Below are 17,905 nucleotides of genomic sequence, written 5' to 3'. Positions count from 1 at the left end.
TGAGCATTGTGTGAACGTCATTTTCAGCTAGAGTAAATTAATAAGAGCTGTTGTAAATTTTTACATATTTCTATGTAGTTTGATTATTTCCATATTTGTGTAGATTGTTGTAATTTCACTTCTTTGTTTAGCTTGTGATTTCTCATATACTGACGTGCCTTATATCATGCACAATTGACCTCTCGTTGGATTACATACTGATCGCCGGTCGAAAATAACTAATAATGGCTCGGGTCTGCATCATTCTCAGGAAAAATTACACGATGGATCATAAAACTTTAAATTACCTACCTTCAACAATATTTCCGATTCGTAACCTTCTTTTTCAATAAACAGGGGTATGTGAATTTATTATATCTCAAATTGTTCTATTTCTAACTATGTCTTGAAATTTATACTTTCAAACGCACACCGAATTCCACCGCCATGCTTATGCTGTCCTAAAACGAATCTGAAAAAGCGAAATGCGAAATTCGAGTCAGTAACTTAATGGAATATCATTTTTTTACTACTTCCTGCGAGCGGTAGAACAAGCCTGTATTAGTGTATTTTTAAAGTTGCGTTTCCCCTCATGACAATTAATCCAAATTTATCGAATGAAACAATTGTGTCTATAAAAATATTTTTGACGATTTTATAAAAATCAGAATCTCAATCCCACGTGAAGAGTGAATGTTGGCTATCAGAATGGTAATAGCATAGCGTTTTTTTTTCCTCTTACTTAACAGATTGCTGCTTTTTCAATAAAATGAATGACTGTCATGTTTCAGAATTATGTATGCAGGAGGCTCTTTTTAAAAATAGGGCAACCTAGATGGTGTACGCTTAATGACCCCAAGAAGAGGCCAATGTCAACTACGGACGAAGTCATCTTTCACTCATCAGGGGATAAAGGAGTAATAATTCTCAATAGGCCTAAGGCTCTGAATGCTTTGAATTTGTCGATGATCAGAAGAATATTTCCCACCTTGAAGGAATGGGAGAAAGAAAAGTCTATGGTCATTATCAAAGGTACAGGTGAAAAAGCATTTTGTTCCGGTGGAGATGTTCGTGCTGTTACTGAGGCTGGGAAAAAAGGAGGTTCGCTTTGCCAAGAATTCTTCCGTGAGGAATACATGTTGAATAATTTAATTGGAACCTATCAAATACCTTATATAGCATTCATTCATGGCATTACAATGGGCGGAGGAGTCGGGCTTTCTGTTCACGGTCAGTATCGCGTAGCTACGGAGAGAACTTTATTTGCTATGCCGGAAACTGCAATTGGGCTCTTTCCAGACGTCGGAGGAAGTTATTTTTTGCCCAGACTTGGAGGCAAGCTTGGGCTGTACCTTGCTCTTACTGGCCACCGACTGAAAGGTATTGATGTTTTACGGGCAGGGATTGCTACTCATTATGCCGAAAGCTCCTCAGTACATCAACTTGAAAAAGACCTTCTAGATGCTAAAAATCCAGTTCAAGACGTTCCACAGATATTAAAGAAATATACAAATAAGTTTGACAACGGACAGCCGTTTAGTTTAGCACAAAATATGTCAAAAATTAACCAGTGTTTCTCGGCCCCATCAGTTGAAGAAATCTTGGTACAATTAGAAAAGGAGGGCACGCCCTGGGCGAAAGATACGCTCACTACGCTAAAAAAGATGTCTCCAACTTCAATCAAAGTGACATTAAAGCAACTGGAAGAAGGAAGCGCAAAAAATTTACAAGAGTGCCTCGCGATGGAATATAGACTTACACAGAGATTCTGCAAAGACCATGACTTTTACGAAGGTTAGTGTACTTAACCCAAGATGCGTAATTTGTACCCATGAAATAAATGACAGCCCTTTTCTAAAACCTAATATTACCTTCACAATAATGAGATTGAGATCTGACATTATTTCAGGCGTTCGAGCAGTTTTAATTGATAGAGACAACAGCCCAAAATGGAAGCCTTCTGCATTGGAGGAGGTTACCGCTGCCAAAGTTAATTCATTTTTTGACCCTCTGCCGAGTGATGAGCTGGAATTATAATGAACGGATATTATACATTATAATTCCTGCAAACAGGACTTTTATTCCAAGATTTGTTAAATATTTTTAATAAAGATGTATTTTTTGGTTAACTTAAAAGAGTTGTTTTCCTTCATAAATATTAACAAAGTTTAATGTGCTGTAAAGGTAGTCCGGTCTTACAGGATCGGGAGTATGGATCGGTGAATGGGAAATTTTTCTAATTGATCTGCGAATTAACGAGAAAGTCACCAGTAGGGACAAATATTCCAGAGTTTATAAGTCAGTTGAAACTTTCCAAGAAGGTAACCACAGGTACTTTAGAATTCCTTTGAATTGGTATGTCATTTAGAATGCATCCTAATTAATGTTACGTCTTATAAGTTCCAGTTTCCTTTCACCCAACTCTCTCCGCAAAATATCTTGAATTTCCGTCACAAGGAACATGACTTTAAATTAAAATCTAATCTTGTGCATACCATAAATGGATAAATTGTGCAATGGCTATGCTTACAAGAAGCAAGCCACCCTGATACTATAGGAAAATAACTACTTTTAAAAGTGAATAGGTACATTAATTTGTCCTTTTATTGCAAAACTAAAAGACATGGAAGAACAAAAACTTATGTGATTAATGTTGATTTGGGAAAATAAACAAGAAAACCAATGGCATTCTATAGGAACTCCTATTTTAATAACATATGAGGGGAACCATTTAAAAATTTCCTGGAAAAGTAGCACTGTATTGCAATGCATTAAAATTTTGATATTTTTCCTGTCACCCTGGATGTAATTTTTAGTTTAACTCTGATGTTAATGTTTAAGTGTCGAAACAATAGTTTTTATGCCTAAACAGTTTTCACACTATACATAACTATGCTCCACATTATAGTTATTATCTTTTCATGACATCCTCATGTAAGTTACCTGCCTCCATGTACAACCTTGTCCCTGATGCAATTTTCTCATGCCCCTACAACTTAGACCATCCTTGTGCGAAATACTTCCAAGATACGTGAACTAGTGCTGTTTATGCCTCACTATTTTCGTGAAAACCTGATACCCTCTTTTGTTTACATCAATTCTAATCTTGTAATTGTCACATTGACTTTGTGTGTGGTCACCAATGATTAATGTACTTCGGCTGGCTGGCTAAGCACAAAATCTACCATTGAAAGCAAATTCAGGTACTTCATCACCAGTGAAAATTGTTTCCAGGTAGGATTTTTCCTTAAAATTCACTTTACTAACAAGGCATCTAAACATACTTCTATTAATGTATCAACTATTTTAGATATTCCACCTAGTACAATGAATTAACATAATCAATTGACTGCCAAAAGCACACAAAAAAAATTACCTCTGAAGAATTGTTTACTCATTCTCTTACCACACAAAGTTTCAAATGTGTATTGCTGCCCCAGTTATTTCTCTGAGAAAATAGCAAACTGGTTGATTTTGTATCCAACCAAGTTTGAAATGCCCTCTTGGGTAAAAGTAGTAGTATTTAGTAGTAATTTACTTTAGAATTTGTGGAAAGTTTTGTAAAAATCAGTCAAATGCAATTTAGGACTGCTAATTATGAATGTGTCTTAAAAAAGTAGGTTTATTTCAGGTAATTGCCATTTGAATCTATCCGAAAGGCTGGCTTTTTTAGCTGTTGTAACAGCACATACTTTTAAATAAGGCCAGAATTATATTTATAGCTCCATTTAAATTTTAACCGGTGTTATCACAAACTTTGCGGATATCTACAAACCTCAAAATCAGCATCAGTGCACTACTAAAATGACACAGTTCAGGGATGCAGGGAAAAACTTACTGTAATTACTATAGACAAATTAAAATTTTTCTACTTCTATGCAGACTTTCAGGAACATGAAAACTAGTGCACCTTCATAAATTTTATATTTACACGGAACGAATCTTGTGCTAGGCAGAAAAATAGCTCAAGTACGGAAATTGATAATAATTGCTCCACTTTGCACATTGTATTAATCTTTATTTCGGAATAGTTATGACAAAATGAACAGGCCTACATACAAATAACTTCTCGATCTACCAGCTTTTCTCAGTTTTCTTAAACTATTCTGGATTATTATAATTGATCCCTCTAGTCATAAGAATTTGTAATAATTTAGGCTCTGGATAGAATCACTCATACCATGTAGATTCAAGAAAGAGTAGGAATCTGATGAAGAACTTGAATGGTCTGCACGGTTATCAGAGTCATTGGAGGCAACCTACCATTAAGCGGCATAGCCACATTATTGAAAGTTTTCATAACAATGATTTAATGGCTACCATAGCAAGGAAGTGCGCTTAAATGAATAAATGTACTGCCATGATATGAGAACTATTAGCCATTGCATTTTAACAGGAAAGTGTACACTTTAAAATGATTATTCACTAGGCCCTCGTCGTTTGTCAGACATTTACACTAACACAAGAAATGATGAAGATACCCACTGTCTTTTCCCAATGATTAACTTCCTTCAACTGAGATAATGGAACAATCAAACTTTTCATGTCAGAATGGTGGCAGGCCTCATGCGCCATCACTGTTGCTTAAAGTAATGCAATAAAAGCTTTAAGTGCCATACTTTAACCAAACGGTGAACCACAAATGGTACATAAGCCAAGTCATCACTCAGTACTCTCTTTGCTAAAATGTCTTAATATCCTTGTACTATGAATCCATGAACAATTCCTCCTCCCTCTCTTAAACCAACATTAGCCCCTTCAGCTTCGACCAACTACGCATAGCTTCTATTCAAATTCTCAATTTTATTATTTTTTCTTTGGTATTCTTCCTACCCTGCCAGATATTTCCTACAAAGTAATTTTTGTGAATAAATTACTACTACAGTAAAAGATCTAACCCTTACAGTTTCTAATGCGTATTCCTGATCCCAAGCTCATTTTTCATTGTCAAAAAATCATCTTCTTCACTTGATATGGACACCAAAAGCACAACACAAAAACAACATCATATTTAAACCAACAATCAGATATTGTGGTTTATTATAAGTTTCTCGATCAATAGGTACAATAAATTCCAACTGATACATTTTCACAGCAAATGCTCTTTGTTTACAGCTATGAAATATTAGTTCATTCAATAAAAAATTTTAACTTTCAAAAATAAATAGATAAACATTAATCGATAAACCTAACTGGAAGCACAGCTGTCTAAATAAAGTCATTTCAATTAAGGAGAAAGGCAAATGTAATGGTACTTTAATACAGAAGCTTACAATTAGGTCTGATGGTCCCATAACAAAGAAATAAGCTCACATAAACACTCCTAAAAGCTTGAAAGGAAATATTTCATATGAAAGAGAAGCATTTCAGAAAAGCACACATACAACAATAATCAATGTAGAAAATTTAACACATATCAATAACCGCTTTATTAGCCCCAATACAAAACAAAAATATGATGGAAACATTGCCAGCGTAAGTATACAATTGAGACTAATTATAAATTTTGGCATATTGAGTAGTTCATAAACAATTATTTCAAGGCATTTCAGTACAGTGCATAAGTTTTGTGAGATGACAATTGATGTTTTAAATTGTAAAACCAAAGACATGTAGAACTGATTCACCACAGTTTTATCTTGATGACATTCAATGACATGATGGGAATATAAGTCTTTTTAGATACTGTAAATAATTGTGGGTTAAATGGTGATTATTCAGCATAAACATTCCAGCACCAATAGACACACTGGACTTGAGAGAATAAAACACTCATATCATCATCAATGCAGACATTTTGGAGGAGAAACTTGATATTAACAACTTTCCTCAGCCCACCTTCGAAAACCTAACAGGATAGCTAAATCACATTTTGCGAAGTGAATGAGCAATTGTATTCAAATGAATTCTTCTTGATTTATGACATAGCTAATGTAGAGAGAACAGATATAAACCAAAGTACATTAACAATATTGGTGTTTTTTTCCTTCTTCCGGGATAGAAAGAGTAAAATAAACAGGTTAAGGCATGTAAGTGCACAATTTACAGAGACCTATGAGTCTATTTGGTCTTTTCAGTAGGCTTCTTAAAAACTTACCACTTCTTAAAACTCACAAAAAACTCTCCCAATGCAGAACACTGCAACACACAATATATTTGTTTTTCGGACCAAGTCACAACTAGTACAGAGTGACTGCTGCATCAAAATTTGAATTTCCCTAAGACTGAATCTGAGGATTTTTAACTAAATGATCAGTCAATGTATTGGGCTAGCCACCTGAATCCTTCTCCATATCCTTGCCTTTTTAGAACAGAGCACATAAATAATTCTAGTGGCCGACCAGGCAATTCCGTTCTTGGGACCTTGCCCTGCAATTCAAGATTAAGAATTGGTTAGAAAAGTATAAGAAGAAATTGGGTTGCAGTTATTGACCATTGCTCAAAGATATAATGCAATTTTCCTATAATCACACCTTCAGACGTTGAAGCAATAAAGTAAAATGAAAAAAATGGGACAAAATGAGCAAAAAACAGCAAAATAAAGCTCACATAATAAAGGCGATTACATCTAAACATTATTCACTTGATGTCCTTGATTCTTTTTCAACTACTTCTTCCTATTACATATTCGTCAACTTCCTTTACTATTCATATTAAATTCATAATTATAGCTGACATTTGTTATCACAAATGTTCCAATATTTATGTCTGGAACAAAATGTTTGTCACAGTGCCATTTTGGGAAAAAAACAATAACAAACAACATACATTCTCAATTATGATAAAACTACTTAACCATCACAAATTTGAACCAATGAAATACTGATGGAAAGGAAACAAACTATGCAAATTTCACTTGAATAGAGATTTATTCATGACCTGGGTTTCAAACACTTAATGTCATCTTCAGGTCCTGAAGATGACATTAAGTGTTCATCACACCTGACATCACACCTGAAGATGACATTAAGTGTTTGAAACCCGGGTCGTGAATAAATCTCTATTCAAGTGAAATTTGCATAGTTTGTTTCCTTTCCATCATGGATAAATTTCACAGGGTTAACCCTAATACCGTTCGGTTTGTCAATGAAATACTATTTTAGTACACTACAATTTACAACTAAAAGTCAGTAGTATGTTCACTCAAAAATGTGAAAGAAATTCCTAAATTTGTCAATTTTCCCCATGTTTAAAGAATGCCACACAAAGGAATCAGTGGATCCAAAAATTGGTGAACATGCAAAAGAAAACATTTAACAATATATACGAGTCATTCACTATGAGGCTTGTTACTGATTAAAGGATATCCCAAACTGCGATCATGATAAGCATCATTTTCCTGTTTCTCTGAAAACTATATGAAGTCTTTTATCAGACAGGAATTATTTTTACTTGTCTCACTCATAAGTATGAAACAGGAGGTAATATATTCTTTGTACTTGAAAATATTGAACATAGGCATGACAATAAACCATAATGTCCACCAATTTATCATTCCTATTATATTTTTGGATAATTGAAAACTTTTTAGCTGAATCCAAAGCCTCTCTTTTCCATCAGAATACTTGCCTCACTCAATAGGCAGCCCTCACAGGGTTAACGGGGAATGGAAATCTACATTATCAAAGCAACATACAAGATAATACTATCAGACAGAATGTGCAACAAAATGTGATCAAATGAATTTTTAATGGATGAGGTATACTTCAAATAAAACAAGCACCACTAATATGTACAGCACTGCTCCATTGGTAATTGCTTAGTTCAATCCCCTCTGTGCAAAAGTGAAAACTACTTCATTTCACCACTAATTTTATGTGATAAACTACTTTTATTTTTCAACAGGCCCCTTTCAGGCTCATGCATTCTATTTGCTGCTGCTCCAATTATTGATAACTTTCAAACTATGATTTCCCCAATGCTGCAAAAGGCAGAATCCCAGATGTGTGAATTTCAAATGCCGTTTACTAGGTAAGCTTTACCCTCACCAATGAACCCAACTTTCCGAATGAAAGCTATGGTTTGGTTTGTGCTTTTATGCTACTGATTTCATAAATTAAATACATGATATTATTGTTAAAAGTAATGTATAGCAAAGGTGAATATATACCTAACATAATAATAGATAAATACATTGATAGTGGCATTGAGTAAGTGACATTGAGTAAGAATGTTAAGAAAAGGCTTATCAAAATTTAACATGGAACATGATTTCGTTCAGCATGAAAACATGGTAATTGAAGAAAGACCACAGGTGTGGATAGGCTTTTGAAATTTTGATGACGAGAGGGATGGAAAAGGTAAAATGGACAGAAATCAAAACTATCTAGGCATGTGGAAGAGGGGATTGTTGGGAGGAATCCAGTGAAGGCAGAAAAGATGTACGTGTATTCAGAGTGTTCTGATTGGCAATAGGATGTTGAAGACTGTGATATAGGGGAGAATGATGAGCAAATGAGAAAGGGAAAGGAATAGAATGTGCATGTTGGATGGAATGAAGGGAGGAAAGAAGTCTGGGGAATTGAAGAGAGACTTACTGTAGTGCCTGGTTGTGTTTTTGTTAGCAGAGGCCAGTAAATGAATTACTGTACAATCGTATAGGTTACACCCAACCAAAGCCCATCTTAACTGGTAGAATACTGATAACAATAATGATAGATGAAGATTCAATCCTCATAATTAAGCAGAGCAATGCCCATTCTTAAAACACTATTTAAGGCTTTCCTTTTCACAAAACTAATTATCAGTTTGCATGCAGCTATGGAAGATGGAAACCATGTCTTAAATATTCCCCCAACTAAATAATAATTGGAGTAATTTATTTACTCAGCCTTTTAACCATGGGTCATTCCTTAGCACCTTTTGCTATAATTTAACAGGATTTTACTATTGTGTTTAACACCGATATTGGTGAATCAAGTTCCTTATCTAGGAACACTAGTACCCATATAAAAGTCAACTCTTTGGAAAATCTTGTTTATATCACTTTTAGATAATGATTTTCTCAATTTATTTGCAATTTTAAAATAAAATTTCTCACTATGGACATTAGCAGTGCCACACTAAGTGAATTTACAAAAAATGCAAGGTGAAAATAAAATTGTATGAAGTGTGACAAGATAACCACAAAGTAAGAGCACAGAAAATAATAGCAATTTTAACTTGTCATCTTGAAGACAACAAAGTAGCTACAAATGTTAGCCAAAGAAAATTTAATAAAATATCCTTATGGTATCAACTAATGTTACGTGTGAAATGTGCCATTCTATGAAATTGCTTTCTTTGAAAGCAATTTGAATTGCAACCATGAAAATGATTGGTATGTATATTTTTTATGCTATGATAGTTATGTAATGTCCTATCATAAAATAAGAAATATTTTTAAATCAAAATGTGTGCTAAGGAATCAAATAAAACAACATGCATATTTCAAGTCTAAACTTATGTACTATCCATACTTGTGTAATTTGCAACGTATAAATTGCATCAACTGCCATCTTGCTTTTCATGAATGGTGGGATATTTCACAATTTTAAAATTAAAATAGGGGTATAAGATTACATTAGAAGAACATGAAAATTCTCCAGACCTGAAGAAAATGAAATAAATCACAGGAAAATACAAATCCATGGGAGAAAGTGCAAGGTTTTCATCCTAAACATATTTTCCCTAGGATTACCCCAAGATGCGAAAAAAGTGAAACCGTTGTTACAGCATGCCTTTCTGAACCGGAGAAATTGATTTGAACAATCAAGATTTCATTATTACAAGTGTTTAACCTTAAATATAAAAACTTATACCATTTCTATGGAGATATTGAACATGTGAATGGAAATACTAACAGGATTTTTTATCTTCTTTCAAAATGTTATTTACTTTAAAAATACATATTAATTGTTACTTATTTTCCAGGTTAATTTTTTCTCCAAGATATCAATCAATATTGTGCAGATATCATGGGGTATTTGATGCTTTGGCATATAAGGTTCACTGTTTTATCAAAACTTTAATGTAACTAAATTTCACTTAAGGCAATTATTTTTTTACCCAAAATTCACATATTCAATTAGGCCACGAGGTCTCTACTACTCTAATTATAGTTAACGATAGCACTAAAATGAGAAGCAAACAGTTATGCTGCATCAAATACTAACCTTCCCTGTTGTTTGTCCATACAATGAAAATACACTTCGAAGTTCATCTTCGGAAGCAGCTCCAGGTCTGTCAATTTTATTACCCAATATGAGTACAGGACAATTTATTAGCTGCTCATCAGTAAGCAATGAATCAAGCTCTGCTTTGCTTTCAACAAATCTTCCTCTGTCATATGCATCCACCAAAAAGACAATGGCATCAACTGCTGGAAAATAATCCTTCCAAACTCTTCGAGCTGTAGAAAATGAAAAAAATATTTATTTTCAACACAAAATATACCTTTATCATGCTAATGTACAAACTCTTTTCTCTTGCACATAAATTTGAGGACAGAGAATCCATATGCACTAATAAATAAAAATGTATAATCCATTTGCATTAGCCAGGGCAATGAAACCATGCAACAAGTGAAGGCAGTTCAGGAGAGAGGGTGGGTTTGAGGGCTACATGTGCATTAGTCACCATCGATGTTACTGGTTAGGGTTCCGATCAGTCCATGTTTAGAATGCTGCCCACCAAGAAGAGTTATTTTTAGGCAAATCAGCAGATAAATATACAATAGCCTTTTCAGTTGATCATAAAATCAGCAAATTTAGACATAGATGGAGAATATGACATATATTGCAATAGCTTTAGTCTAGGCATATTTGATAGCATAGTAGAAAGAGCATTAAGAAAATTGAAATCAAATAAGGCTGTGGACCCAGATAACATTTCTGCAAGAACCATTTACGGTTTTACAAAGATGCGGAAGGAAGAGTTTTTCTGGGCTAACTCAAAGCATGTAGCTAAGATGGTATTAAAGACCATCAATATGAGGATGTAGAGGAGAGCAAATGATTACTTACTGACTGATGTTTAGTTTCGGAAATGTGAGGGGTACAAGTGATGCTATAGCAGTAATGAGGTTACTGATATAAAGAAATAAAGAATCAAACCTGGATGTAAATGTTTGATTTGTGAATTTTGAGAAGGCAATTGACAGCAAATTGGGTAGCATTAGTGAAAGTCTTGCATAAAATAAGTAGACTGAAGGGATCGACTCGTCTGCAACCTGTACATGTCTCAGACTGCTCAGGTGCACATGGCAGATGAAAAGTTGGGATGGGCAGTATCAGGAGAGAGGTCCCTAACCACCTGTGCTTTTCAATGTATATGCGGAGAAAAGGGTTAGAAGGACATCAGAAGAAATGGAGATAGAAATGAGAGTTGATGGGAAATTAAAAATGCAAATAAAGGTATTGATGCTTTTGAGAAAGAGGAAGGCTAAGCAGGTGTAGATATGAGGCTAGGTTTATTGTAGATTGGTGTTAGGTTGTTAGGCAAGTCTTAGAAGTGTAGTGCTTTTCAGCCTGATTCCATCCTAAATCTACCTTAAACTGCACACCACCAAATTATTATTATTACATATATGTAAATTTAATGCAGAATATACACATTAAATCTAAAAAATTACTAAAATGAGAAGTATGAATCTGCAGGAGGAGTGGATGACAAATTATCTGCTAGCAACGATAACAAATAAGTATTGATTGTTCTAAAAATGGAAAAACTCACCTTTTAATAAAATACATAGAATAAACTACCACAGATATTTGAACTATGTCAACAATGAAATAAGGAAAGCTAAAAAAATTTTATACAGATCAAATTAATGAAAATAGGGGTAATATAAGGACAATATGGAGTACTATACCAAGTTTAACAGGAAGAAAAACCAAATGCAAAACAGGTAAAGAACTAACAGTTTAAGGTTTAACTTTGTGGGATTCCTTCATTATGAGGGCAAAAAGAAACTTCAGGTTTCCATCAAGGAGATTTAATATACCACCATCATGGTTTCAATCACCATCATCATCATCATCACCTGATGATGATGCGCAGCATCAAAACCATGGTCGTGAAATATTAAATCTTTATGGTGGAAATGTTAAGTTTCTTTTTTACCCTCATAAGATAAAGACCTAATAAGATATTTTGGTCAAATAAATTCTGTTAAAGAGATCACTTCCAGATTCTCTCAACATTTCACCTAAGAAATAACTAGCGTGAAAGATCATTGTAAAATTCCACTGAGTATGGTAACTACAAAGAATCAAGAAAATCAGAATAGTAATAAATTTATCAAAAGAGGATGACATACTTAAGATTATTCACAAAATAGAAGTGAAACCAATGGGCCATGATGGCATTAGAATACTGGACATGAAAAGGGGCCCTTTCAATATGCAATGTAACAATCCCTAATGTTTTAAAAAAAGCTGTCATAAGACCTATTTTTAGATCTTTTGACACAGTAGATCACAATATTTTGTGAAAAAAATTATACTATACAGGAGTTTGTGGACCCAGCCACCTTTGGTTTTCTAATTATTTAAAAGATAGGCAATTAGTCACTAAATAAATAGTTTATGTAGTGAAGATCATGAGATAGAATCAGTTGTGCCACAAGGATATTTTCATGGCCCTTCACCATTTCTATTATATATATAAATGACAAAGTCAAGTGCTGTCATTTCTGCAAGTTGATATTGTATGCTGATGAAGCAGTGCTCATATCGATGCATAGGGAACTAAAAGCAGCTATTCAGAGCATGAAACTTGACTCAAATAATATCAGTAAATGGGTACATGATAATAATCTTGTTATCAATGAGAAAAAATCCAGTCATGTTTGTGAAACACAAAACCTCTGATGTCGTAGATATTCAATAACAGATTCAATCACATTACTGCCTACACTATGTAACCACTAACTACCAATAACAGTAATTGCCTCATGCTAGAACAAGTAAATAAATATAATTACTTGTGGGTAGTCATTGATCAAAATATTACCTTTGGTGAACAAATTTCAAAAATAAATAACAAATGAAATTAAATCCTTCGTCAAGTTCACTAAATAACTACTTTTGTAACTTTGAATGTTATCAAAATAGCATAGTTTACACTGGTTGAGAGTATTTTAAGATATGGTATAACCGTCTGGGGATCCACTGGTTCTAAAAAAATGAATATACTAATAAATAAACAGCAAAATATCCTAGAGAAAATATCGGAGGGTAGATCAAAATATACACATATTCTACATGGAAGAATTATCTTTCAAAAATTATAGTTTCTGTCAGTGGACAGGCTGTATAGATATGCCATCGGAATAGGACACTATTATTATGACAAATATAAAATACTTGATAAAATAAAAACGAACTAACACTAAGGGACAATATTAAGTATATAACAAAAATTTTTTTCATACAAATCAAGGAAGTAAATTGGAGGTTACTGTACCTCTAATTTTTAATGACATAACAGAAGATTTAAGAGTATTACAGTCAGTAAATGCTGTAAAAGGGAGAATAAAAAACCAGCTATTATACAGAATGGATTAGGGATTGGAACAAAGCAAGACACAGTATAGGTAGCTTTATGATTGCAACACTTTCTGCTCTCGTTTTTGTTTACATGGAACCTGCTGTCAAGCTAGAACTGACTAACTTAGCAGGACCAGGATGAGTATTCCAAGTACGAATTTTTAATTCATACAACTATTGCATATTATGAAGATCATATCAAAATGGTAAATGATAATGATTGTCTGTAATTGTAGGTTGTATTAATTGTCTTCATTCTTTGTACATCATATACGATGAAGATTATACTACAATTGTAAATTATACATAAATACATATCAATACATTAAAAGTTATATGCAAACAAATGTACTTACCTTGATGATGGCCACCTAAATCAAATGTGGTGAATCTCATGTTTCCAATGGAAAGTTCTTCAGATGCTGTAAAAAAAAGGTACTCTAAATAGTTTTGAGTATGTCACAGTTATTACACATTTTAATAATACCAGTAACTTCCCTCAACACGCAAGTCAAATTGTTCAGTGACCAACTTATGAATATGAATAATAAAATTCAACCTTCCACATTTTACATATCACCTAATCCAATTCAACTTATTTCTTCTAAGATAAAAGCTAATAGTGTAGCTGGGTAATATTGTCTCAATATGCCATATTTTCCTTGGTCATCCATTTCACTTTTAACTCAAATGGCAACGAAACAACCATAAAATCTAGTAAATATTTGCAAGCTATCTCCCAAGGACAGTGCATGAGAAGTTAGTTAGCTATCCCTCTCAATACACATTCATTCATTGCTTTGATAGACAGCAATGCTATTTTACCTCAGATTAAACCGCATTTAAGATAATTTGCTACTCTTAACTTTGAATTGCCATGGTACTCATTGCAATGATTTATCCAGCACTTAAAGTTACCTTGACTGAATTCATGTGCTCTAGAATAAGAATCTGCATAGATTTTCTTGAAGGTTATCACACTATGATTTCAGATCTACAAGGCCAACTTTCACTTGTCGTATTCATCTTTATTCATTAACATACTAGTGAGTCCTGCTGTCTTCTGTGTGACAGGTCCATTTCGAACAAATTTTGACTAGTAGGGGATGTATGTGTCAAAAGCACAAGTTAAGCTGACTTTGATGAAAAAGGCTCTAAAATAACTAAGCTGAATGAACACAAGATAAAAAGCACCAAAATCAGTAATGAAATCATTTATATGACTACATTTTATTATTAATGGGTTTCTAATCATGACTAACAGTAAAGCAGACAAAACGAAAAGCCTTTAAAACAGGGGCTGTTATGGATACTAAACTTCAACTACCATTCAAAATTAGAAATAAGGAAGAATAGAGAAGTTTAAAAGAGAATACAGCTGTTTGGAGCAAAATTTGCACCATGAGAATGAGATTGGGAATACATTAAGAGTTGGATGCATTTATTAGGAATATAAGATGACCGAAGGGTTGACAAGGAAGGCATGGGGAACGAATATGTACACCAAATAAGTTATAAATGTAAATGAATGCAAAATAAATAAAAACTGTTATACAATTACTGTGAACATTGACTTTTTTATGGAAAAAAATGCTTTGTAAATGATTTATTTTGCCAATAACTTATGACAAATAAGATCCCGAGACCTTGGGTAATGGAGCCAAGTCAAAAGTTACACTATCACTCACAGGAGCATGTGTTTAAGTCAAAAACACCAATTTGCAACCAGGCAACAATAAGAAACATTGCTAAATAAGTAGTCGGAATAATTCATTCAAAAGACACACTTGAAAAATAATTTCAAGAATGGTTGGATGGATTTTCATGAATTCACAACGCACATTCAGGATGTATGTTTATTTAGGAATATGCTTGGCTATTATTTTGAAACTGAACAGGAGATGTGAAGCCCCCAAAGAAAATAAAAAAACTTAAGACCGAATTGACTCAGTCAGGGTGAGTGAATGGAAGGTGAGAGAACAGCCAAATACTGACTGGAGAGAGATTTACCAGTGGGAAGAACCAAAAGAAGATGTATCTACCAAATAATGATTAACATTGATGAAAAAGGAAGTAGCTGGCAATATGTGGGAGAAAAAGATGCTACCATTATCGACTAAGAGGGAAGATGCATGACAACACACCTGGGAAACTGGAGTTGGACAAGGACAATGATGATACTTTATTACTGATATCTATGAGCAGGTGGAAGCTACATACCCAGACAGTTCCTTCACAATTTATAATGGGCCAAAGTGCATCTAATATAAATTTGTTGTTTCATAATTATTCTCATGCAAGTTTATTTTAACTATTCAGTATAACACATAATTATCATTAAAATTAGTATTAAATTTTGGATATGGCTACGTAAAATAAAAAAGTACAGTAGTAAAGTAAATAACTATTGTCGATCATTATGAGTGTATATTGCAGAGTTGAATTTAGTATCCCTTTATTCTATTGGAATTTGTAAGTATTTTAAATAGGTATTAAAAAATAAGTGGGATCTTCTAGTGACTTCTGGCACATAGGAATGTGGAGATACACCACCCAAGAATGGTAGGCAAGTCATTGTGGGGGATAGGCTACTTTAAAGAGATTCCTATCTCTGACTGAATGACTAGCCTGCCTTTTATCACATCAGTGGGTTTAGCATCAATTGATAACAAAATGACTGGGCTAAAAATACATCGTCCAAAAGAAAGCTTTCTGATTTCATTTCAAGTTCCGAGAAATACACAGCATTAAATGTTACGATATAACTTGGGCAAAAACGGCATCGGCTACAAACATTAACGCAGGGAAAATATCCATGAATTAAATATACATTTCTGGATCAAGAAAAACTCCATGGTACTTCAATGTATAGTTACTTACTTGGATGAAGTGTTGGTACATGTTGTGCTAAACGATCATCTTTTAACATATGAAGTAGCGTTGTTTTGCCAGCATTATCTAACCCAAGAAATAAAAGTTTTCCAGATTTCTTCCAAAGACCTATGAAAAAATATTACAATTTCATAAATCAAGTATCATAGTTTCACGTTCACTATACAAACAAAGACATCTATCTATCTACAAATAACCAATCTTAGTCAAGTGTGCAATCTTGAGTATATTATGGTAATTCATCATTGATTTAAAAAGGTATCTTCGCCTAAATACATGGTATCGTCAAATACGGAAAGCTTCCCTCGTTGTGGGGACATAGCGAATACCAGAATGGCAAGAGCAAAAAAGATTATGGGAGCAAGCAGTAAATTCATGATGACAAACCAAATGCAGCTTTGATCAAACCACCCTTCCTTTCCCTTATTTAGAATTTAAGTCATTAACTTACTGAATTTACTTCACAGGAATCATATTCAGGTAACACTTAACATTTAATAACAATTCTGATGCATAGAACTTACCTAAATAACCAAGGACACCAGTAAACCAATCCCACAAAAACATTATGAAAACTAGAAAAAATAAAATGCAGTAGCATTAATCAAGTGCCCTGGATAATATATGATAGTATATTTTCACACTAATTGATAGAGCAAAACAAAATGCTTGACAAGCTTCATGTTTTGAATACGGAAGCTTCGAATATACAAGCTACAACCGATATTCCTCAAAAAAATTGTATTTCATGCGTCAAAAAATGCAACGAATGCATTAAAATTTTATATTCACATTATTATAAGCTTAAACTACGTTCCAATAAACTGTTGTGACTCAGCTCTTTTAACATTATGGGTATGTTTATATGCTACAACAAAATCGTATCATCGCGAACTGAGAGCACACAGAAATCGAAAGGCATTTCTTATCATTGAAAACATATATTTTTAATTGCAGTGGTCCAGGATAAACATTTTTGTATAATTCAGCCTAGTTGGCATCTCAGCGACAGTTCAACATTCGCAACCAAAATATCATGAAATAAAGACTTACAAATACAAGCATAATAGAAAGACATTGGTTGATAAATTCTGCTGACATACCTTTTTATTTACAATACAAATACAAGGCAGTGATAACTCAGTAAAAATGGAATTGTGTTCAGCACTATTGTCCTACGGATCTTGTGGTCACTCTCGCTAACAGTTGGCAATCGATGACGTCACTTATCCGGGTATTCGGATGAAAACAATTGAATAATTATTTTCCACGTGCAATGACAGGTCCATAACAGATGACGCGATATGTTGGAAATGCGTGATGATGCTGCGAATGAAAGTACAGAATTGTATGTTTCTGAAGAAAATATTTTGTTTATAAGTATTGAGTACTTGGCTCTAATTTAGATACTTAAGCCATTAAGTATGCCGTTCATCTCTGAGGCCAAGTTTAATATTCATGGATTCGTGAACTAATAAATCTTCCCGGGACAATGTAACGAACAA

General features: G+C 33.7%; 2 protein-coding genes and 1 long non-coding RNA gene across 3 annotated transcripts in view; 1 reads left to right on the top strand and 2 right to left on the bottom strand.

Annotated features, from left to right (window-relative positions):
* The window catches only part of LOC139697317 (uncharacterized), a 31,259-nt gene extending 30,842 nt beyond the window's left edge, over positions 1–417 (bottom strand). Inside the window, exon 1 of the long non-coding RNA XR_011702749.1 lies at positions 292–417. This is a non-coding gene — a long non-coding RNA (uncharacterized lncRNA). The remainder of the gene's footprint in view (positions 1–291) is intronic.
* Positions 418–483: 66 nt separating this feature from the next.
* Positions 484–2,115, top strand: LOC139697315 (3-hydroxyisobutyryl-CoA hydrolase, mitochondrial-like). The gene is made up of 3 exons (XM_071595982.1): positions 484–690; positions 771–1,773; positions 1,889–2,115. Exons 1-3 carry the CDS (start codon positions 673–675, stop codon positions 2,014–2,016), a joined length of 1,149 nt encoding a protein of 382 aa, XP_071452083.1. The 5' UTR covers positions 484–672; the 3' UTR covers positions 2,017–2,115.
* A 3,269-nt stretch (positions 2,116–5,384) lies between these two features.
* On the bottom strand, positions 5,385–17,626 carry Sar1 (Secretion-associated Ras-related 1). The gene is made up of 6 exons (XM_071595981.1): positions 17,504–17,626; positions 16,925–16,975; positions 16,389–16,508; positions 13,865–13,930; positions 10,134–10,369; positions 5,385–6,348 (listed from the first exon to the last, which is right to left on the bottom strand). The coding sequence occupies exons 2-6, from the start codon at positions 16,965–16,967 to the stop codon at positions 6,232–6,234; spliced, it is 582 nt and encodes a 193-aa protein (XP_071452082.1). The 5' UTR covers positions 16,968–16,975; positions 17,504–17,626; the 3' UTR covers positions 5,385–6,231.
* Positions 17,627–17,905: the final 279 nt, after the last annotated feature.

The sequence above is a fragment of the Hetaerina americana genome, unplaced genomic scaffold (genome assembly GCF_022747635.1).
Source record: "Hetaerina americana unplaced genomic scaffold, ioHetAmer1.1.p SCAF_72, whole genome shotgun sequence".
NCBI lineage: Eukaryota > Metazoa > Arthropoda > Insecta > Odonata > Calopterygidae > Hetaerina > Hetaerina americana.
The sequence above is the reverse complement of the archived record's forward strand: the minus strand, read 5'-3'. Positions and strand labels throughout refer to the sequence as shown.